At 49.4% G+C, this 23779-nt stretch overlaps 1 protein-coding gene across 5 annotated transcripts in view; it reads left to right on the top strand.

The window, feature by feature from the left end:
* Positions 1 to 23283, top strand: part of TNRC6C (trinucleotide repeat containing adaptor 6C) — a 132658-nt gene extending 109375 nt beyond the window's left edge. For 3 of the 5 annotated variants that reach the window (XM_079903689.1, XM_079903688.1, XM_079903691.1), the window contains 8 exons: positions 2893 to 3060; positions 4406 to 4597; positions 5075 to 5218; positions 8955 to 9071; positions 10889 to 11083; positions 11843 to 11913; positions 12428 to 12567; positions 16825 to 17548. In XM_079903689.1, coding sequence (XP_079759815.1) covers positions 2893 to 3060; positions 4406 to 4597; positions 5075 to 5218; positions 8955 to 9071; positions 10889 to 11083; positions 11843 to 11913; positions 12428 to 12567; positions 16825 to 17185 — 1388 coding nt within the window. In that variant the 3' untranslated portion in view covers positions 17186 to 17548. Of the gene's footprint in view, positions 1 to 2892; positions 3061 to 4405; positions 4598 to 5074; positions 5219 to 8954; positions 9072 to 10888; positions 11084 to 11842; positions 11914 to 12427; positions 12568 to 16824; positions 17549 to 20802 lie in introns of those variants that run through there. The other 2 variants (XR_013824962.1, XM_079903690.1) reach the window with 2 other exon arrangements.
* The last annotated feature ends 496 nt before the right edge of the window (positions 23284 to 23779 follow it).

Raw genomic sequence — 23779 nt, 5'->3', positions numbered from 1 at the left:
CTTAAAAAGCCATGGTTGCCCGCACAAGTCCTGTAGTGCAGAGCACGACTGTGTACTCACCCAGACCAACACGCACACCCTCACCCCCAACCGGTAGGGCGCCCGCCCAGCACTTGAAACCCGCAGGCCAGTGGCAGATGTGGTGCCGCCCTCGAGGTCACCAGGAGGGACACAGGTTACGACGTTGAAGACTGTCAGAAGGGCTGTGTCAGGAAAGTGATCGTACGGGGAATACTGTTGACCCATGAACAACACGGGCTGAAACAGCGTGGTCCACTTACCCATGGGTTTTTTCCCGTAAATAACGGTGCTGCGTGACCTGCGGTTGGTTGAGTTTGCAGGTACAGAGGACCGGCTGTAAAGTCATACCCGGATTTGTGACCCCTGCGTTGTTCGAGGGTCAGCTGTAATTTGCTCTAAGGATCCAGAAGTGGGTGAAAGCGCCTCAGGCTTGTCAGGCTGACTGTTAGAGTCTGAAGCTACAGGGCAAAGGGAATTAGTTACCTGAGAAATACATATCCAGAGGGTCAAAGGCCAGGTGAGTGACAGCGAATCTCGGCTAATGATGTCCCTTTCTGTGGAATACTACCAACACCTCTGAGAGCTATGTTCTGATCACATGAGCACTGTCTCCTTGACATGTAACCAGTGTGGTGTGTCTTTAATACAAAACTGACAAATGCTAAACTACGGTTCTTCTGTCCCTTCATGATTGTCCCACCCGTTACTTTCCTCTGTGCTGAAGAAGCAGAATAGTCTAGTAGTTAAGACCTGCCTTAGGAATCAGGCCACCACACTGCCCCCACGACTAAGCTGCCTGGCAGCTCTTTGCCTCAATTTCCCCATCTGTAAAGTGGGAATACTTACCTCATAGGGTTCTTCTAAAGATTTGGTGAACTAACAGGCAAAGTACTTTGTAATAGCAAGCACTTGGTAGAATGTTGGCTACTTATGTAAATACTTCTTTTTTAACAATAGTTGTTTTAGAAGAAAATTCAGTTCCATCTATTGTCCTGAAATGTTTAGCTGCAGCTTCCTAGTGTCCTAGCATCCATCTGTGCTCTTAACCTATATTTAGAGGATGTAGTACACAAATCTTCACCCTTAAACGCTTTCTCTTACAAGTGAAAAGATTAGTGCCTTGAATCTTCAAAATTGATGAAAAATACTTCGGATAATATTTTATAATCACATTAAAGTTTAAAAATAAATGTGTTAAAATAGATAGCTAATAAAGTTTAAGCAAGTTAGTTTGTAAAATTGCCTCTCTGGCTGGTTCTCACCCCTTTTCGTCAGCAGCTCTAAGTCCCGTCCGCCTTCCTTCCTGTGCAGCCTCTTCTCCGGATGCTGTCTTGACTCCCGAGCTTGTCGTCTTCCCAGGAAGACCAGGCGTATAAAAACGAAAACCAGCCTTCATAGGCAGTGCAACGTGGTTACTGCAGAGCTTAGGGAAGGGAGAGTGCATGGTCACCCTGCACGGTGAAAGAAGAATCAGAGCAGGGTTTAAGCGTGGACCTCAAACGAGTAGAGTTCAGTGGAGCAGAGCCAGCCTCGCATGGAAGAAGAGGCCGTCGGTGTCGGCGAGGGCCGGCCAGGCTGGCTGCCAGTGGAGGGAGGAACAGAAAGAAACGAGACGGGGAGGGTGGGGCCCGGCCATGGGGCTTGGGGTGCTCTGGAGGCCAGTCTGAAGCCCGTCCTAACGGTTGTGCCCTCACCTGACTGGGTCTGTGTGGGTGGAGGTGAAGGTAGCCCCCAGTGGTGTCGGACTCCCATGGGCGTTCGGTTAGGTCTGCACAGTGTGTGTGTGTGAGATTGCCAACATTTAAAAATTGGAAATTTTCAACCAAAAGTGGCTTCTGGCTTCTCTTGAAAATGGCTGCCTTGGGCCTGTGTTCCATTCACTGGTTGCATGGGTAGCACCTGTAGCAGGGCGGGCGCTGTCCCCACCAGGCCCGCATCACCTTCATTTGTGTTGCCTGCTTGGCCCATACGGGCATTTGAGTTTGAAGCTCTTGATTTAAAGTTAAGAACAAAAATGTTCAGTACCTTTGCTCTGTACCAGGACATGTGGTGTGGGAACCGCAGGTTAGAAATGGCTGGAAACACTGGGTCACACCTGCACTGGTCATTCTGTCCGGCCAAGCAGCCTGCTCAGCTCATGACGGGTGTCCCATCAGCGACTCTTTACTTCAGCCTTTTTGCTATCGTCCCCCTCATCTCTCTCCACTAACCCAGCACAGTGAGGGCGCTTGTCACGTGCCCCAGTGCATGCCTGCTTTTAGCTGTAAGAAATAAACCCAGGATCAGCTCACATTCCAGCCAGGGCAGACGGCAGCACCCACACTTTGAAATAGTTCAAGTCCTTTAAGGGAGTTTGATGTTTAATTCATAAACTCCTTAAGAGCAGCCTTTTGTAAAGTGAGTTCACTAAAGGCAGATTTGGGGTCTCCCCACCAGCTTGTTCTGTCGGTGGGACCTTAGGGTACCGTTTACGTCTCTGAGAGACTGGTTTGGATCTGGTGAGTTTGCACAAGGTGCCCTGAGATCAGAAAAGACTTTCCTAATTGTTTGGACTTGTTCTGTTTTTCTGTGGGCTCTGACTGAGAAGCTTCAGGACCACGTTTGGCACCAAAGCGAGTAAAATGAAGAGAATCATTGGTCTTACTTAATCAAAGACTATTTGTTACCATCGTCCCCCTAATTTAGGAATAAGATTCCTACAGATGTGTGTTACTAAAAAGGCAAAAAGGGGTTTTTTTTCCTCCAGCATTAAAAGTTACATTTAAAATATTTGGCTGTGAATTAAGACTTAGTTTGATTCTCTAGGAGAGCTTTAGAAAGTAAACGTTTAGAGGAAGAGCAGACGTATCCTGATAGCGTTTTTGTTTTTAGCTGGACTGAACCCAAACATGAATGTCAGCAGCATGGACATGACTGGTGGTTTATCAGTGAAGGACCCGTCGCAGTCCCAGTCACGCCTCCCTCAGTGGACACATCCCAACCCCATGGATAACTTACCCGGTGCTGCTTCTCCACTCGACCAGAACCCCAGCAAGCATGGTACGTCTGAGCCAAGGTGCCTGGAGTCTGGTCACTTCTTTCCTACTCGCTGGTTATGCTCGTTTTGTTACTCGTACTGCATTTCCCTTCTAAGAGTTCAGTGCTGAAAGCTGCATAGAAAATATTCCAAGAGAACAAACCAAACCACAACAGACAGGGATACAGGGAACTAGAGTAGTGGTAACCAGAGGGGAAGGGGTGGATGGAGAGCGAAACGGCGAAAGGGGGTCAACTGCGTGGAGACGGGTATAAACTAAGCTCTTGGTGGTGAGCACCCTGTGGTGTAGACAAAAGTCGAAATGCAGTGTCACACCCGTGAAACTTAGATGTCAGAAACCAGTGTTACCTCAGTAAGTTAAACGTATATATTCCACTTCATTACAGAGTGTGTCAGATCCCAGGTAGTCAATGATCAAACCTCTCCAAGCCTCAACGTTCACACCTTAGCTACAAACCAAGAAGTAATTGAAAATGCCCCAGAGCAACGAAGAGTACAGGTCATGGCCGCACACTCATGTATCTGTATCTTCAACCAAAACTTTGTCTAAGAGAAAATTTTTTCCATAAAATGATAAAACACAATAGAAAATCTAATGCCTAGAAAAGAGAAACAGCAGATGCTAACAACCAGGAAATTCCCTGGTGGTCCGGTGGTTAGGATTTGGCGCTTTCACTGCTGGGGCCAGGGTTCAATCCCTGGCCGGGGAACTAAGATCCCGCAAGCTGCGAGGCACGGCCGGGGGGGGAAAAAAAAGCTAGTAACCGTAGGAGGTGATCTCACTTGCATTAAATTTAGCTCTTAAATTCCTCGTAGCATAAACAGCAAAGGAAATTAATAGGGTGTATAATTCTCTCTTGATATAAGGCATTCTAAAAAGAAAATTTTTCCTAATGGTTAATTCTAGAAGAAAATCGTCACGTGCTATTTGGGCACTTCCCTTGGCAGGAGAGAGCTCAGTCGCCCAGGGTGGGTGGGGTTAAGGCCTCCGAGTCCACATGCCTGTTTGTCCTTCCATAGTGAGGGCAGCAGACTGGGGAAGGGACACAGGCAGCAACAAGGACAGGAGCTGACCACAGGGACTCACAGGCTGTCCCCAGAGGGCTTCACCGTGGTGTGGGTATGCATTTATCAAGAATTCCAACTTAAACAACTGAAACAGTTCTTAAAGAGTTTGTCTTTCAAGGCCAAGTTTGGGCTAACGGAAATAGTCACTTCCCCCAGAAGGTGCTGGCCAAACCGAGTCTGACAGTTCGTGCACCTGTGCAAAGGGCAAGGCCCGGCGCCCAGCACAGGGACTCGGGGTCCCCTGTTCACTCGGCTCTTTGTTCCCTGTCGTCCCCCCAGGTGCTATCCCTGGAGGTCTGAGCATTGGGCCTCCAGCTAAGTCCTCCATCGACGACTCCTATGGCCGGTACGATTTAATCCAGAGCAGTGAGTCACCAGCCAGTCCTCCTGTAGCTGTTCCCCATAGCTGGTCACGTGCCAAATCTGACAGTGATAAAATCTCAAATGGCTCCAGCATCAACTGGCCCCCAGGTAAGAAAGAGTGTGCACGCTTCCCTGTGGCAGCCGATCAGAACACGCCAAGCCTATGGGAACGACTAGGCCCAGTAGAAGCCAGGGTCCAAGCTGAGAATCCTGGAAGCCTTAACCCCATAGCTTTGGCTTTTTCATTGGAAATCCATTCATCAGATAAATTGTGGGTGTGGTTGGCATCACAGGGTTTTCTGCAGCCCTCGGTTCAGTGGAAGGAGAGAGGGGAAGGGGCGCTGTGTCCCATCCGGTCAGAGTATGTCTGGGCTGTATCCTCCCGTCTGGACACCATCTTAGTGTCCAGCGTGGTGGCTATAATACTTAGGTTGTTCCGAAGGATTGATGATTTACTAAAGAAAGTCTAAAGTGTGCCTCTTAACTTAATTAGCAGATTATAAACATTTCCATAAGCTATCATGAAGCAACATGAAGGTGCTCTAATACTCATGTGTTGATTTTCATTTGTTTGGAATTTTCCAGAGTTCCATCCTGGAGTTCCCTGGAAAGGACTTCAGAATATAGATCCCGAGAATGACCCCGACGTCACTCCTGGAAGTGTCCCCACCGGGCCTACCATCAATACCACCATACAGGATGTCAACCGCTACCTCCTCAAGAGTGGAGGTGAGGGGGCGCCCCGCCCGTGTCCATGCAGTGGTCTCCGTGCAGGCGCTCCAGGGCAGCGGGAGGGTGTGGGTGGTGAGGCTGGGGCGTGCAAGGCACGTCCGATGGGAACCTTCTCTTGCCGTGTGATGCAACATAGTGCTTACGGGGAAATGGAAATTGATTTGGGTTCAGTGTCTCTGCTGGATTTATTAACACATCGTTTTTTATAAACATTGTGTTATAAAATAACAATATTAACCATCATGCTTTTTAAGAAAAAGGTTTCCACTTGAAATTCTTTGAGCTAGAAGTGAACTGACCCTTTACTCATCCATGTCAGCCAATTTTTCCTTTCCTCAAAGAGTCTGGTAAAAAGCCTCAGATCTTTCCCCAGGACTTGCTTCCTGGCACAAGCTCCCGATGCTGTAAGGTCTGGCACACCCTCTTCAGACTTCGGGATCCAGTCAGAGCAAGTGATGAGCTGAGCTGCAAGGTTACAGAACATAAACAGAGATTTCAAATGCAGTGTCGAGAAGGGCAGTAACTTGCCTTTCCTTAAGGCCTGCAAATGAAGACGCTCTGTAAGTGCCGTTGCTGATGGAGTTTTATCCTCGTAATTCTAATAATGGGAGAGAATAGCCAGCTTACCAGAGAGGCTCAGCACTAATAAGGCCACTCGCATATTTCCCAAAACATTAATTTAGGTTTCCTACCTAAATATGGCCTGTGGGGGAGAGGCCGTTCTTATCAGTGGTTCTTTCAAGTGACAGGATTCTGCGTGCCTGTGGTTCGGGTAGAAAGGCGCCATAAACACAGATCACCTTCCCATTTAGTGCCGTGCATTCCTCGTGTCGCGAGGCGGCTGCATCTCAGAGCAGGGACATTGCAGGCCACCCCAAGGTCAGGGACGGATGAGTGGCACGGGGGACGAGAGGCTGTGGGACGTGGAGCCTGTTTGAGGTGGTGGGGACCGGGGGGCGGCACAGCCAGAGGTGAGACTTGGCCGTCGCCCCTCGGCACCCTGCGTGTGGCCGCAGGGTTGAGCCGGGCAGCCGGGTGGGTCAGCGTGTTCGAGGTTGTGGAGGGTGGGTGAGCCATGCCGATCAGGGCAGTAGAAGACCTTGGAAAGAGTCGAGGCTGCTCGGCACAGAGCAGAGCTTCCCAACTGGTGCCTGATGGTCAGCCCGTGGTCCCTGGCGCCTGGGGCATTGTGGGCCACCTCCGCCTTCGCATGCGTGTGCCGTGATGCGACACAGGCGTCCTGGAGGGGCAGGGGAGTTGCGAGGGCAGAGCTGAGCAGATGAGACGAACGTCAGGGCAGAGGGAAGCTCAGCCTCAGAGATGTTGGCTGAAACGGGACCTCAGCTGTAGGACAGAGAGAGCTCCCTGCAGCCTCACATGGCCCTGTGTGACCTCCTGGGGCTGGAGCCCTGGGACAGCGCCTCCTCCACCCCGTGACCAGGCCTCGCCCCGGAAAGCCCTGGCTCCCCCACCTCCTGGTTTGTTTATCTGAGAGAAGGGGCGGGATGAACGGATCTTTATGTAGAACTTATTTACAAAAGGCACCACAGCCGCAGGGCCAGAAGTAAACTGCAAAGGCCAGACCTCGCTGACCGCCCCTCTCCAGGGCCCACGTGCCGTGCCGCACCCAACACTCGAGGGCCTTCAGGCGCCCCAGGGGCTGACCTTGCTCAGGGCCCAGCCACAAAAGCCTGTCGTATTTTTGAGTGACCAGCTTGATCTGAAATACAGAGAAGGGACTTCCCTGGTGGCACAGTGGTTAGGAATCCGCCTGCCAATGCAGGGGACACGGGTTCGAGCCCTGGTCCGGGAAGATCCCACATGCCGCGGAGCAGCTAAGCCCGTGCACCACAACTGCTGAGCCTGCGCTCTAGAGCCCGCAAGCCACAACTACTGAGCCCACGCGCCGCAACTACTGAAGCCCACGCGCCTGGAGCCCGTGCTCCGCAACGAGAGAAACCACCGCAATGAGAAGCCCACGCACCACAATGAAGAGTAGCCCCTGCTCGCCACAGCTAGAGAAAGCCTGCGTGCAGCAACGAAGACCCAACGCAGCCAAAAATAAAATAAACAAATAAACAAATAAATAAAATACAGAGAAAAAAATGGAGAAAATGTGCCCTAGAAGGAAAAGAGTGAGAAATGCCACTGGCCTCTTGTTGTTGGCTTATTTATTTTACGTACTTTCATAATGGAATTTTTTTTTTTACTGAGTATACTAGGTGTTGGGTTTTTATTTGCATTTTTGTTTTTATTTATTGTCATTGGTGTTAAGTTCTGATTTGATATTAAAAATTTAAATTAGCCCAGTATTTGTTTGGATGTTATTTATAGTTTTAACCTTTATGAGGTGAATAGCAACCAGAATGGTAAAATGCAGCTGTGCCATCTCCTGACAAATTGATACGAAAAGGAAAATAAACCAGAATTTTATGGAACAGTTTCCACTATTAAACTAAAAATGTCAAAACTAGAACACTGTTAAAATCTAAGTATCCTACTGTTAATTATAAAAGAAATGCCACGTAGGGTTAAATAGTCTATAATTTGGGATCTTGGGTTGATTGCATTTTGTTGGTAGATGGAAGCAGAGGGTTCAGGAACTACGATTAGGTTGTCAGTAAAGCTGACATCTTTCAAAATTGAAGACCTGCAGATTACAAATGAATTTTAATGTTCATCCGCTCTCATGCCATATTCTAAGGAGGTCAGTTACAGCAGAGCAGCTGTAAACAGCTGTGCAGGTTGTAGACCGCACAAGTCTGGGAGGTGCCACACGCCTGGTAGTCCCAGTGAAGGGTACTCCCGACGTTGTTCAGTGCCATCCCGGCTGGGGCCCTGCGTCAGGGGCCCGTGTCTTGTGAGATTCCGTTCACGGTAGTAAACCTGACAGCCAGACTGTTGTGTGCGCCTGTCCCCTCCCCCGGCCAGCTTCCACACTCTGGCCGAGTAACTTGCCAAGTCAGAAGAGCTCTGATCCATCCTGCTTTAACCCACAAGTCACCACGGCTTCATCCTCCCTCTTCCCTGGCTTCCTGCTTTCCTCAGAAAACGGATGGGGTGACATGGAAACAGCACCAGCAGGGGTGCTCCGGGGGCCACACCCCGTCAGCCCCCCTCCCAGGAGCAGGAACAGGGTCCTTAACAGAGGGAACCGCAGTTCTGGGGACACGATAGCTCACAGTGACACAGTTACTAGCACACATTTCTCCTCATTATTCCCGTATTCAAAAGAGAATACGAATGGGGGAGATGGGATACGTGAGACCTTTCGAGTTAGGAAAAGCGCTGGTCTTTTTATGGCAAAATCTGTAACAGAAAGCTTGGAGTTTTGTTTACAGCTCTATGGATCTTGCTGGAGGTGTGAAAAGGTGGAGCTGGCCCCGTGTTTTTATTTTTATCTTACTTGGAAGGGGAAACCGTGGGATCCTTCCGAACTTGGACGTGTTGTTGTAAACACTCGGTGGTCGTTCTCTTCCCTCCTGCTGCCTGGTTTCCCGCACCCCGCCCCGGCCTCTCCCAGGGCCCCGGGCCCCCAGAGGCGGCGGTGTGCCCGTGTCTTCCTCTCCTCCCCATGGTCTTGGCCGCGTCACGCTCTCATTTTCCACCATTTGCTCAAACGGCAGCCTAGGAGGACATTGGTTCTTGGCTGTTAGGACTCTCAGGCCCAAGCTGAGCGGCTCACCCCGCAGGCCCGTGCTCACCTTTCTTAGTGCCGCGTTTGGTTCTGCAGGGTCCTCCCCACCGTCATCTCAGAGTGCCACACTGCCTTCCTCGAGTGCCTGGCCGCTCGCTGCCTCCGGCTACAGTCGCTCTCTCAGCAGCCTTGTGCCCGCTCCTAGTATTGCAGGTACGCACCTGGCCTCTCGACTTGCAGGTAGCCTTTTCTCTCTTTCCGCAAACAAAACGGATGGCCTGGCTTTTCCTGGTGGTCTGTCTGCTCCTCCCTGAGCTGGGAGGCCATGTGGTGTGATGGAGAGCGGGCCTGAGCTTTGCTGAGCAGCCGTGGGGCCTCGGGCACCACTGCTCCCACCCACCCCCCACCCCCGTGGAGTGGGAATGGTGACCCCTCCTCCGTGGGCTGTCACGAAGATCCGGGGATTATGTAAACTCCCCAGGGCAGGATGTGACACAGCTGCTTTCCCCTCTCCTCCCTTCCCGCCGTAACCATGAGACCAGGGGTATAGGAGGCTTAAAGACGTGAAGGCGGCCACCTCTGGGGACCTGCTGTTAACTTGCATTGGCCACCAGGGGCTAGGAGGCCACAGCAGCCCCGTGCTTCACTGCCGTCTCTGGGATCAGTGCAGGGCCTGGGTTGTTCCTCTCTCAGTGTAGACCTTACGAGTCTTTCAAGTTAGAAATTTCTTTTAGGCTGAGAGGAGAATTGAGAATTGTTTGTCATAGTATCTTCAAAGGAATTGTTATCTGGAAGTTTTAAGACAAGGATAGAGATAATGGACACACACACAAACAGAATGTGTACAGTACAGGTTTATAAAAAGAGGTGGAACTTAAGTAAAGAGGGTTTATTGTTTATACATTTCTTCAAATATGTTTCTGCATTCCACCAGCCTTTGTTTAAATCCATGTAAGAATGCTGTAGGAATTCCTTTTATACCAGTGCCTAGGGGAGAAAGTCGTTTTGATGTACTTTAGCGTCTTATTTAAAGAGAGAAAAAGAGCTGCTGGATTATGTCTATTCCTTCTAATGTTTATTCCCTCTGATGTTTACAAAGGGGATGCATTAGGCCTTTAGTGCTTCCCAATCATTTGGCTAAAGAGATGGGCAAACAAAACCGTCTTCCCATATCTCAGGCAGTTTTTTATGGCGTTTTGTTTTTTCTGATCAGTGACGCCTTTGCTCAGATTAGCATTTGTTGTTGTGAAGCTGCAGTGGACCCTGGCCGCCAGGGTGGCAGAGGCGCTCCACACGGGGCTTGTGCCGGCCTGGGTGCTGCCCTGCTGCCCAAGGAGCATGGTGACAGTGACCACTCTGCCTGCTGTCCTCGCAGCGCTGGGCCGCTGAAGCAGGCGTGGCAGGTGCCCCGGGCACAGGAGGGGCTGGAGCTGGTGGTCATTACTGGTTTTGGTTTTTCTCCCCAAGAGCCTTAAAGCAGGCTTCCCCCGGCCAAGGTGCCAAGATGCCAGACTGCTCAGCCCTGGGCCACACCCGTTTCTATAGGCATGGGGAGCGAGTCTCAAAGCCGCAAAGATGACGCTGGTCAGCGTGAGCTCAGGCGGGTTATGTCAGAGGGGGCGTTGCTTTGACAGGGGACTGACACCTAAAGAAATGGCGTCAAAAGCTCTTGACCTTGAGTAGTTTGTTATGAGATAAGATGTGTCCCAGCAGAATTTGTTAAGTTTAGCTTTAACACTGAACTACAAAAATGCAGTTTTTCTGGGTGGCAAGCGCGTGTCTGGCACATTTAGCAAATTAAGTATCAGAAATACTGGCAAGATCTATACCGGACACCAGCAGACTGTGTCTCTGGGCAGAAATTCAAGAGAGAGGATGCCTGTGGTCCTCGTGTGGGAGCTTGACTTGGTGCTACATTCCGGTCACGCAGTCCTCTGGAGCCAGAGCGCCTGGTGTGATTCCCTAGGCGCTGCTGTGACTTTCCTTCTCTGTCTCAGGAATGCCTATGCTCCACTTCTCTGCCTTTCCAGGTAAACTGTCAGACATTAAATCGACGTGGTCCTCTGGCCCTGCTTCTCACACACAAGCCTCTCTGTCTCATGAACTGTGGAAGGTGCCCAGAAACACTACTGCACCCACAAGGCCACCTCCAGGGTTAACCAATCCCAAGCCTTCCTCCACCTGGGGAGCCAGTCCCCTCGGCTGGACCAGCTCCTACTCCTCGGGTACGCGTCCGTTCTCGTGTCCAAACGGGGTGGCTGGGACGGGGGTGTCCGTGCCTGCTCCGCTTGTCCTTTAGGGAAGATGCCTATCATTTTGTCCTGCAGCTCCTTTGTAAGGACTCCTGGACCCTGGGAGGGCTTAGGAGGGGCCAAGTCGCCCTAGACCCTCGGGGATTATCTGGGCCCAGGCTCTGCTGCCTGTGTTTCAGCATCAGCCCTGGGTGCTCGCACACACAGCTTTGTTCGGAGCCAGGAGGTCCCGGCGGGCGGTCTCGGCACCCACTGAGGGGCCGCACTGGGCCCTTGGAGAGGCCCGATCAACGAGCACTAGGGTCTCGCTTCCCAGTGTGAGCGCACCACCCCATCCTAAGTTGCAGTTCTGGAGGCTTCTCCCGGCCCCCTGCTCAACTGCGGGGACGAGCCGGGTGCACAGGGCATTTAAGAAGCCGAGAGTGAAGCCAGCCCTGCAAGTCTGCTTCATTTTTGTTAGCAAGTGGGATTTTAGAGCATTGATTATAAAGCTGTGGGGGAGGGGGGCAGAGGAGGAGACCAGAACTTCCAGGCAGTTCTCAAGTCTCTGCCACCACACCCGCCTCCCAGGGGTCTGCAGGGACTGTGACTCTGGGTTGGTTTCCGGGGGTTGGGAAAGGCTTGGAGCACAGGTTCGGCCCGTGCTGCGTCCGTGTGGTGAGACGGGAGGGCATCGGGAAGAGCTGTCTGACTCACCGCAGCCTTGTTGACCGGGTTCTTCCCTGGGCACAGGTTCTGCCTGGAGTACTGACACCTCAGGAAGGACAAGCAGCTGGCTCGTTCTCCGCAACCTCACGCCCCAGGTACAGGCACCCGGTGGGGGCATCGCCAGGCCTGAGGGCCTTGTCGGTGACCCGAGGCCTCACTCATGGCCCAGAGGCAGCGCCGGCAGCATGGGTCATTTAACCATGTTGCTGGTGAATTGTTCACCTTTCACTCTTCCGAGGCTGAAAGAGTGTCCCCTTATAAACAGAATTGCTCACCTGCACCCGCTCCAGAACCATTTGGCCTGCGCTCACTTTTCCCAGGGTCGGGGGCCGCGAGGCTCTGTGTGATGTGCTCTGGAGAGAGGGGGTCGGAACCAAAGCAGGGTTTTCTCCTTCTTCTGTTAGCCCAACTCAGAAACTATAACTGAAAAGTCCAAGATTTTAAATTACACAGTAAGTTACAAGGTGCAAAAGGTTAATATCATAATCATATAGTAAGCCCTTTCAAGGACAGACATCTTCCCAAGGTACCGTGCACCTGGATTTCAGAAACGTGTATAGTGAAGAATCCCCAGGACGCGTGTTCCCGCCCCTCTGCTTCCTTAATCAGATCGATGGCTCCACCCTGCGGACGCTGTGCTTGCAGCACGGGCCTCTCATCACATTCCACCTGAACCTAACCCAAGGCAACGCCGTGGTCCGGTACAGCTCCAAGGAGGAAGCCGCCAAGGCCCAGAAGTCCCTGCACATGTATGTCCCTCCCCTGCCCTGCGCAGCCCTGGCTGCAGCCCGGTGGTGCGGGGGCTGGGCGTCGTGGGTGGGTCCTGGGGCCGCAGCCACAGAGCACCGCGGGCGGGCGGGAAGTCCGATGTGGTGTGGACAGGGTCGGCTGCCCCCGGGGCCTCTCTCCTCGGCTTGCACTCAGCTGCCCAGTCCTGTGTCCTCAAGTCTCTCAGCCTGAGTGTGTCTGTGTCCTGACTTCCTCTCCTTCTAAGGACACCAGTCTAAGTGAATTAGGGCCACCCCCCTGACCTCATATTACCTTAATTCCCTCTTTAAAGACCTCTTTCCAAATACAGGCACAGTGCAGTCTTGGGGCTTAGGGCTTCAACATATGAATTTGGGGGGGACACAATTCACCCCGTAATAGGTGTCTTGTGACGTGTCGGTTTCTTCTGCTGCTGAAGTGCCGTGGCTCGGCCTCCCCCGCACCCAGTAGGGAAATGGTCCCCCAAGAGAGCACATGTAGAGCCCAGTGATAGAAGATGCTCTGTCCATAGAAGATGTCTCCAGGCATACGACACATTCAGACCCACTGCTGGGCCTCGTAGTGGTCCCTGCAGCCAACTCCTCTCCCCTGATTAAAGGATGCTTTTGATAAGATGTGTGAGTAGACCTACTCAGCGACATCACTTGGGGTGTGGACCCTAGAAGTTAATCATTCCTATTTTTAGCCCAGGGTATAAAATTGCACTGACCCTAAATGATGCCCAAGTTTAATGGTCCATTCATGCACTTCCTCAAGAATGTGCTCTCTACACCAACACAACATAGCTGCTAGAAGTCTAAGGTGAGAAAAAAAGGTCATAATCTGGCCTTGGAAATAGCTATACTAAAACGTAAACTGCAGGACCATTTCTGGGTGGCCTGTGACATGAAGCCTCCAGCTGCCCTTTTCCCATTGCAAAAAAAAAGGGGGGAACGCCAACGAGGCGAACACAGGAAGACACACAGCTGCTCTGCTCACATGACCCCTGTTCTGCTTTTTTTGTTTGTTTGTTTTGAGTTTTTGTTCTGAGATGTAACTGACATACAACAGCGTATCAGTTTAGAGTGTAGTGTTGATTTGACACATTTATATATTGCAATGTGGTTACCACCGTGGGAGCTAACACCCACATCAGGGCACATGATTATTATTTCCTTTTTGTGGTGAGAACGTTTAAGATCTACTGTCTCAGCAACTTTGAAGTAAAGGATACAGAATTGCTAACTGTAGTCACCGCGCTGTACATGAGCTCCCCAGAACTCACTCATCTTCTAACTGGAAATTTGTACCCTGAGACCAACCTCTCCCCATTTCCCACCCACAGCCCCCGGTAACCACCATTCTACTCCCGAATGTTTCAACAAGTTTGGCTTTTTTAGATTCCGTATATGATTGATATCATGCAGTATTTATCTTTGACTTATCTCACTTAGCATAAGGCCCTCAGGATTAATCCATGTTGTTGCAGGATTTCCTTCTTTCTCATGGCTGAATAATATTCCAGTGTGTCTGTTTGTATCTGTGTGTGTGTGTGTGTGTGTGTGTGTGTGTGTGTGTGTGTGTGTGTGTGTGTGTGTGTAAACATCTTCTTTAGCCACTGATTTGTTGACAATTAGGTTGTTTCCATATCTTGACTATTTAAGTAATGCTGCAGTAAACATGGGAGTTCAGATATCTATCTCTTCAGTAGCCTATTTTCATTTCCTTTGGATATATACGCAGAAGTGGGCTTGCTGGATCGTATGGTTGTTCTAGTCTGAATTTTTTGAGGAACCTGTATACTTTTTCCACAGTGGCTAACCAATTTACGTTCCCACCAACAGTGTAGGAGGATTTCCTTTTCTCCAGATCCTCACCAACACTTGTTATTTCTTGTCTTCTTAATGATAGCCGGTCTAACTAGTGTGAGGTGATGCCTCATTGTGGTTTTGACTTGCATTTCCCTGATAATTAGTGATGCTGAGCATCTTTCCATGTGTCTGTTGGCCATTTCTGTGTCTTCTTTGGGAAGATGTCTATTCAGTTCCTTTGCCCATTTTTTAGTCAGATTGTTTGGGGTTTTTTTGTTATTGAGTTATATGAGTTCTCTATATATTTGAGTTACAGGATATTCTCTATATCAGATAGATGGTTTGCAAATACTTTTCCCATTTTATAGGTTGTGTTTTCGTTTTGTTGATGGTTTCCTTTGCTGTGCAGAAGCTTTTTAGTTTGATGTAGTCCCACTTGTTGATTTTTTTCTTTTGTTCCTTGTGCTTTTGCTGTCATATCCAAAATTTTGTTGCAAAGACCAGTGTCAAGGAGTTTTTTCCCTATGTTTGCTTCTAGGAGTTTTATGGTTTCAGGTCTTATGTTTAGTCTTTAGTCCATTTCAAGTTAATTTTTGTGAGTGATGTACGGTAGGGGTCCAGTTTCATTTTTTTGCATGTGGTCGTCCAGTTTTCCCAGCACCATTTATCGAAGGGACTGTCCTTTCCCCATTGAGTATCCTTGGTGCCCTTGTCAAATATTAGTTGACTGTATATGTGGGGATCTATTTCTGGACTCTCTATTCTGTTCCATTGGTCTATGTATCTGTTTTTATGCCAGTACCATACTGTTTTGATTGCTGTAGCTGTGTAGTGTTGTTTGAAATCAGGAAGTTTGATGCGTCCAGCTTTGTTCTTTCTCAGGATTGCTTTGGCTACTTGGGGCCTTTTGTGGTTCCATACACATTTTAGGATTGTTTATACATTTCTATGAAGAATGCCATTGGAATATGATAGGGATTGCATTGAATCTATAGATGGCTTTAGGTTGTATGGATATTTTTAAAGTATTTTTAATTCTTTCAATCCATGAATACAGGATGGCTTTCCTTTTGTATCTTCTTCAATTTCTTTCATCAAAGTCTGGTAGTTTCCGTGGTGTAGATCTTTCACTTCCTTGGTTCAATTTATTCCTAAGTATTTTATTGTTTTTGATGCTATTGTGAATTGGATTTTTTCTTTATTTCTTTTTCAGATATTTCATTGTTAGTGTATAGAAAGAAATGCAGCTGCTCTCTGGGTGTTGATTTTATATTCTGCAATTTTACCGAATTCTTTGATTACTTCCAACAGATGTTTGATGGAGTCTTTAGGGTTATCTCTATGTAAGATGATGTCATCTGCAAATAAATTTTACTTCTTCCCTTCCAGCTTGGATACTTTTTGTTTCTTTATCTTGCCTGATTGCTCTGGCTAAGACTTCCAATACTATATCAAATAAAAGAGGTGAGAGTGAGCACCCTTGTCTCGCTCCTGACCTTAGAAGAAAAGCTTTCAACCTCTTACCATTGAAAATGATGTTAGCTTTGTGTATATGTATGGTTTTTATTATGTTGAGACCTGTTCTTTCTGTACCCTATTTGTTGAGGAGTCTTCATCATGAAAGGACATGGTGGGTTTTTTTTGTTTTTTTTTTTTTGAAAGGACATGGTATTTTGTCAAATGCTATTTCTACTCCCGTTAAGATGATCACATGATTTTGATCTTCCATTCTGTTAATGTGGTGTATCCCATTTATTGGTTTACATATGTTGAACCATCACCCCTGCCTGAATCCCAGAGATAAGTCCCACTTAACCGGCGTGTACTTTGTTGAGAATCTTTACTTTTTTGAGAATTTTTACATCTATATTCATTTATATTGGTCTGTGGGTTTTTTGTTTGTTTTTTTTTGTGTGTGTTTTTTGGGGTTTTGTTTCTTGTTTTTTGTTTTGTTTGTTTGTTTGTTTGTAGTGTCCTTATCTGGCTTTAGTGTCAGGATAATATTGGCCTTATAAAATGAGTTTGGGAGTGTTCCCTCCTCTTGAGTTTTTTGGAAAAGTTTGAGAAGATTTGATGTTAATTCCCCTTTAAGTGTTTGATAGAATTCATCATTGAAACCATCTGTGGTCCTGGGCTTTTCTGTATTGGGAGTAATCAGCTGATTATTGATTCAACCTCCTTTCTCATTATTGGTCCATTCAGATTTTCTATTGATGATTCAATTTTGGTAAATCGTATGTTTCTAGAAATTTGAACATTTCTTCTAGATTATCCAGTTTGTTGGCACATCCTGTGTATTTCTGTGTTATCAGTTGTAATGTCTCCCTTTCATTTCTGATTTTATTTGTGTCTTCTCTTTTTCTTGGTTAGTCTAGCTAAAGGTTTGTCAATTCTGTGTATCTTTTCAAAAAACCAGCTCTTATTTTCGTTGCTGTCCTGCTCTTTTAGGTGTGTTCTGGGAAACACTACCATCTTGGCCGAGTTTGCTGGCGAAGAAGAAGTGAACCGTTTCTTAGCCCAAGGCCAAGCACTGCCGCCCACCTCCAGCTGGCAGCCCAGTGCTGGGACCAGCCAGACGCGGCTGGGCGCCTCGGGCAGCTCCCACGGCCTGGTGCGCAGCGACACTGGCCACTGGAACGCCCCGTGCCTGGCAGGCAAAGGGAGCAGCGACCTGCTGTGGGGCGGGGTCCCCCAGTACTCCAGCAGCCTGTGGGGCCCCCCCAGTAGCGACGATGGCAGGGTCATCGGAAGCCCCACCCCGCTGAACACTCTGCTTCCTGGCGACCTTCTCAGTGGGGAGTCCATCTAGCCCGGAGAGGCTGCGTGGGCACCGCAGTCATCAGCACTAGGAAGAAACGCTGACCCTTTCCAGTCCGGGCGTCGCTGAGGACCCCGCTTGACCCGAGCAGCCCGGCAGCCCTTTCAAGTACCTCTGTCCAGTACTGAAGACGAACCTTGGCCGCAGTCCTTGCGAACTGTTCCCAAGACAGTGCGGGCTGCGCTGGGTCAGTGTCATGTGTAATGACAGGATGCTTCTCACAGCTTTTTATTTTGTGTCGTCTTATGTTTGTATGGTGTGTTGTCATTTTGATTTTTTAAGTATAAAAGCTGCTTAGAATAGTTCTATCATGAAGGGCACTTTTCAGATTGTGGGCTGGAAAGGGTTATTTTATCAAGGGGGGGGAGGGGAGGGAGGGAGACGAGAAAGCCTATTTAAAACGAGCCTGTGACGATTATGCACATTACCAGAGGCGGACCCCGTAATCAGGGGGAGCTGGCGCCCATCACTGGGACACGGTCCTGGCGGCCCAGACCAGCGAGCCGAGCGGAAGGAGCGGTCTGCGATCTGTTCTCTGTTCCCACGGAGCCGCCTATGCACATTACCCTTGTTTCATTACTTTTTCATGTCATTTTTTTTAATCCCAAAAAATATTTTTTAAAAGTTAAAAAAAATAGACATATCAAACATGCAAATACTTGAATCCAGCAGGCCAATAATGAAATGTGAACACTTTCTAAGTCTAATTCTACACTTCCAGGTTGGCATCAGTACGCAGAAACAGGCTCTAGGAAAAATTTCTAAGTTCACAGCCTATGTGTGTGTGTGTGTTGAAACAGAGGCACGTGTGTGTGTGCGTGCGTGTGCGTGCGCACTTTCTGTGTGTGTTAAGTGTGTGAGGGATTTAACTGTGGGTTTTCCCTTTTATTCAGTATGTGCTTTTTTTTTTTTTTGGCGCATTGGTCAAACGTTTGTTATTATTAGCTTCTAACTTTGCACTGAGTGTCCCTGCCCTTCCTTTAGCTAATCCTATACATTAAAGAGAATTCATAGGACAGGGCCGGTGACAATTCATGTGTAAATGTTTACTCAAGGACTCTGTTATTGCGTTTAAAAATTACAGTGTATATCTCTGGAGAAATAATATGTATACCTACCTTTAGCAGCTTTTTATCGTGGACTAATGCAAGAAAATTATTACCAGAGTATTGCACCATTTTTCCATTTGGAATATAAAGTTAAAGAGAAAACAACTCTCGTTGAACTGTGGCCATAGATACTTGTAGAGGTGGATGGTTCCGCGGGAGGAACGGAGACAAGCACTTGGACGTGGGTTGTGACTGCTTTCGGAGGAGCCCGAGGCGCGGGCTCCCACCTGTTTACAGACCTTTTTTTCTCCTTCAGACTTTAAAATAAAAAAATTTTAAAAAGGAATTTAAAAAAAGAAAAGAAAAAAAAAAAAGACTTCCGTCGTAAAGAAACCTATTTTCAGAATGCAGATCCGCTACTTCAGAGCTCTGGGATTGAACAGTGTTGTTTTCCCCTCCGGCCACCGTCGTGGACTCTGTCGACTGTCCCCTTCGTCCAGGTGACGAGTTGTGGTCACTGTCTTGCACACGCGGATGCGCTCTCAGGAAAGCCAGGGTTCCCGAGGGGCAGCTCCACACCATTTCATGTATTTTGTAACCCAACTCCTAGCACTGAAGATGTTATTAAAAAACAAACAAAAAATAAAGAAAAAAAAGAAAAAAGAGGAAAAAAAAAAACACAAAGAAGAAAGATACCTAATCTCTAACGTGTAGCAGTTACGTATGTACCAAATAATGGACTCAAAGGAAATAGATGTTCGAAGAGTGCTTTATATATTAAAAATTGCTTTATGTTTTAAAAATGATCAATGTTTTGATTGTTTTGCAAGAAAGAAAGACAATGGAGTAACATACCCTTGAGTATGTTTAAAAAAATATATGAACATGTGCTCCCTGCCTGCTTGATCAGGAAACTTGTGCATTACATTTTTTTTAATTAGCTTTTTAATGGTTTTATCAAAACAAAACAAACAAAAAAAAAAAAACAAAAAAAAAGAAAAGAAAAAAAAAGTTCCTGCAAAATTGCAGATCAACAAAAGCTGGTTTTATAGAGGATCATGAACTATGCACAAACTGGTTCAAGACTTTTTTCTCAAGTTCAGTAGTGTATTTAGCTAAACAGACCTTCCTCAGAGTAAGTGCATCTCATTGCCATTACATGCGTTCTGTATATTTGATGTACACGTCCCTGCGTTATGTACACCAAATATACGTGCACGCGTGCCCGTGTGCACCCAGACATACAGCTTCCCATGCTGCATTTAGCATCGAGTTGTAGAAAACTGATATTTTTAAATTGAGGATGGAAGTAAAGATTCTCTCTGTTTTTGTTTTTTGTTGGGGTGGGTTTGGTTTTTTTCTTTGGACCTTTTATTTTGAATTAAAGATGTCTGTAACTCTGAGATTAAAAGACAAGTTTGTGGCTTTTAATGTTTTTCCTCATAGAATGTGATTGTTGAAGAAAATGCACCGAAAGTTGCTTTCAAAAGTACAACGCTTTGTTGAATCTTAATAAATTGCAATTTTTTTTCTTGGCTGTTCAAATAAATGTGTTTTTTATTTTTCAGAGGCGGATGTCATCCAAATTCACTTTGTATGTGTTGGGAGAGAGAGTTGTCCTACTGTGTGTAAGAAATTCCCTGTGTCGTCTTATGCCGTCCTCAGAGTTCACGTGTATAATCAGATACCCTCCAAGTTTTGGTTGCTTGACTTGTGATCTTATCATTTGTTCTGTGGTTTTGCAGTCCACACTGAAATCTTATTACTAGTCTTCGAGAGGTGCAGTAGAGCCTGGACCCACCGGCTCCGTGTGGGAACCGGTGTCATCTGGGGCAGCCGTGGGACGTGGCCCCAGCCGAGGACCATTGCTCGCTCTCACCCATGACCCAGTTTGGGCATAAGAAATATTCGGAGAGAGGAGAGTAGTGAAGGTCTTTTGGGGCTTCCATGGTGACACGGTGGTTAAGAATCCTCCCGCCAGTGCAGGGGACACGGGTTCGAGCCTTGGTCCGGGAAGGTCCCACATGCCACGGAGCAACTAAGCCCGTGCGCCACAACTACTGAAGCCCGCGCACCTAGAGCCCGTACAAGAGAAGCCACAACAATGAGAAGCCCGCTCACCACAACGAAGAGTAGCCCCCGCTCACTGCAACTAGAGAAAGCCTGCGTGCAGCAAAAAAGACCCAACGCAGACAAAAATAAATAAATAAAAATTTTTTTTTTAAAAAAAAAGGTCTTTTGTTTTTCCTAGACATTCGTTTCGGTAAAGTAGCCTTAGCTAACTTTACAGAGCGTCTTGTACAAGCACAGTTGAAGTGACGGCACTGGGCAAAGCAGCAGCAGCCTTCTCCCCACGGGGTTCAGGCGGCAGTCAGAACACTCGGGTCTGGCTCTCAGGTCCACCCCTGGGTCGCCTGCCATGACCTTAAGTAAGTTCAGCACCAGTGCTCCTGTCACGTCAGGATTGTAAAGACAGCCTCTTGAAAACCAGCCAGAGTGTCCTTTGTGACCCCCGCTCAGAGACCAGCAGAGTGAGTGTCTTTTTCTCTCCACTCTTAGGTGCCTCGGCCACGTTTTATCGAGAAGATAGGACCCGGGTTGGCCCCCGCAGGCGAGACGGCGAGCTCCCGGCTCTGACTGGCCTCTTTAGAAAGCGGAGGAGGAAAGCGCAGAAGAGCCGTCATCCGGAGGAGAAGCGAAAGGCTAGAACGAAACTCATGGAACTCAGAATGTGGACAGTGGAATGTACTTGACACCCTACCCTTGTACGCACCTGGAGGCACCGACCCTGCCGGAGCTGTGAGCAGCCCTTCTGCAAGTGTTCGTTCAGTGCCCGTGAGTCCAGCATCGCCACAGGGAGCGAGCCGGCCCCATGCCTGCTCCTAGGAGAACAAGCCCAGTGCCTCCAGGTTGAGGCGGGCTTCATGGAGGAGGTGGCACTTTCCTCCCAGGCCCAGGGGAAGTAGGGAACAGGTGGGGAACACAGGGTAAGCCAACCGACGGCCTCATGGCCTGGAGTGGAGGTGGCTCCTGGTACCCACAGGTGAAAAGGAGGCTCGGTGTCTGGGATCAAGAGAAAAATCAAGGCTCAGAGCTGCACTTTTTAAAAAAATCATTGTGGCGATACCGTGGGAGAAGGCAAAGAAAGAAGGCAGGGTGCTCAGTGGGTAGAAGCTTGATGTGAGAAGGGACTGTTGAATGGAGAGGAGAGGCCAGGAGAGAGCCATCTTGGCCAGCACTGATTCTAACCGCATAAACGACAAGATCCGAGGAGCTGAGTTGCTGAGCACGCGTTCACTCAGGAAGGCATTTCGAGAAGAGTCTTTGCAGGAATAGAACATATGGGGTGGATCACGGAGAAACCATGTAAGAGTCGTGGTGGAAACATGTAGTTAACTTACTAGCTTTACACATCAGTTTTCACAGCTTAGCTTGTGTGGGACCGTCCCCTGAATGGCAGACCGTGTGGCAGGCCTGGCCCCGGAGCCTGGATCCCCAGTCATCGTGAAAACCAGAAGCACATTTCCAAATGCTCCCTAAGTGCGCAGAAGCCTCAGGCTTAAGTGACATTTCGCTGGTTCTCCACCCTGGCTGCGTGTTAGAATTATCCAGAAAGTTTTATAAATCCCAGTGCCAGGGCACATCTCAAGAGTTTTTACATCTCCCCAGTTGGTTCCACTGAGCAGCCAGGGCAGAGGCGGTGTCAGAGGGAGCCTGTCAGGCTGAGACTGTCGGCCGCCTACCCACTGGAATAGCCATTTCCAAGAGTTCAGTGCGTCTCATTTGGCAGTCATAGCTAGCTTTTTGCTTTTTTTTTTTTTTTTTTTTTTTAGCAAAACTGCTATGTGCCAGGCAGGGTGCTAAGCACTGTGTAGAACTGTCTGTTGTTTCAACAGCCCCACGAGGTGAGGACTGAGACTGGGAGAGGTTACAGAATGTGCCCGAGGCCATGAGCTGATGAGGGTCAAATCCAGGCCCATCTGACTCCACAGCCATCGCTCGCTGGGTCAGCCCCACACAGGATCCACCACGGAATATTCCAGCTGGAGAACCTTGAGGCCACGTGTGTATCAGAAACAGCTTCGATGGGCGACAGGTGTGCCTGTAAAGAGACCTGGCTGCAGCAGTAGCAGGGCTGGCGAGCCTGGAATTTGTACAGGGCCAGGCAGGGTGGTGCCGCAGCCCTGGGCAGAATTTCTTCTCCGGAAAACCTCAGCCTTGCTCTTGAGGACTTCCGACTGATTGGATGAGGCCCACACACGTCACTGGGGATAAAACCCTTAAAGCCAGCTGACTGGGTGCCGAGCACCTACAAGATGCCTTCACAGCAACTCCTCAGGTGGCGCTTGAGTCGATAGCCGGGGCCACCAAATGACCATCACACGTGGCTTCTGCAGAAATACCCGCGGGCCTTTCACCTATTTGTCGTCAGCAGCTCGTCCTGACTGACCTCATAGTTGTTGCAAGGCAGGCGAAGTGGGCCCAGTCATAGCTGGTGGCAGTGCCAGCTCAGACTGGATGTGGTCGGTTTATGTCCATCCATCCAAAAGTGCATCCTCTTCACACAGAGGCAGACATCTGCGGGGTGCTGGCCCCTAGAGCCCAGGCGAGTGTCCTCACCCGACCTCACCCAGCGGCACTCATGCCCGGAGACACAGCCCAGGCCAGCTACTCGTAGAGGTCCTTAAGCACCTCCTGGCTGGGACCAGCCACAACAGGCCCAGGAATCCTGCCTGATCTGTCGGGTGCCCGAGAAAGTCAGGTGACAGTCTGCCCCTGGACGTCTGCCAAATGCAGGAGCACCCTGCGTGGGACCATCCTCAGAAGAGGGACCATTCGGGGTTAGCGTGGGCCCAGCTGGGAGCACTGCTAATGGCAGTGGCATCTTCACTGCGGGGCTGGCCTGGCCCCCCCAGGCCAGGTTTGCTCTCCCAGGTTCCCCGCTGGGATGAGGAATGTGGGCCCATCGCCGCTCTCCCATCCTTTCCCACGGCGGCCGCTGCCCCAGCTCCTGTGGACAGCGGGCGCTGGGGCTGTGACAGCTCCGTCCCCTCCTCCCCGCACCCTCTGGTCCACGGCATCCCACAGGCTCCTCAAGCACAGCCGGGCAGGACCCGGGGTCACCCCCCACCAGTCACGGCAGCCAGACCCCGCTCCTGCCACAGGCCTGGGCGCTGGCTGCCCTTCGGCCTGCAGGCTCCTCTCCCCACGGCTTACTAGCAAATGACCCACCCCGGTCCCGCCCTATATTTTCCCTCCACCCCCACCCCAGGAACCACTAGAGCATCACTTCGTCACCCTCCACACACCCCTGTTCTTGTCCCGCACAGCACAGGCTGGCAGGGCAGCGCCTGAAGCTGCGGCGTGGTCCATCCCTGCCATCGGGGGCGGGGCCAGAAGAGGGCGCCCTGCGCTCAACACTGAAGCCGCACAGAGTCTGCTTCATGGGGAGCCCGGCACCAGGGGAGGCCCCTCGGGCATCTGGTAGGCCGCAGGGCCCTGGCCTGACAAGGAGAGCAGCCTTGAAGAACCAGAG

The sequence above is a fragment of the Stenella coeruleoalba genome, assembly GCF_951394435.1.
Source record: "Stenella coeruleoalba genome assembly, chromosome: 19".
NCBI lineage: Eukaryota > Metazoa > Chordata > Mammalia > Artiodactyla > Delphinidae > Stenella > Stenella coeruleoalba.
The sequence above is the reverse complement of the archived record's forward strand: the minus strand, read 5'-3'. Positions and strand labels throughout refer to the sequence as shown.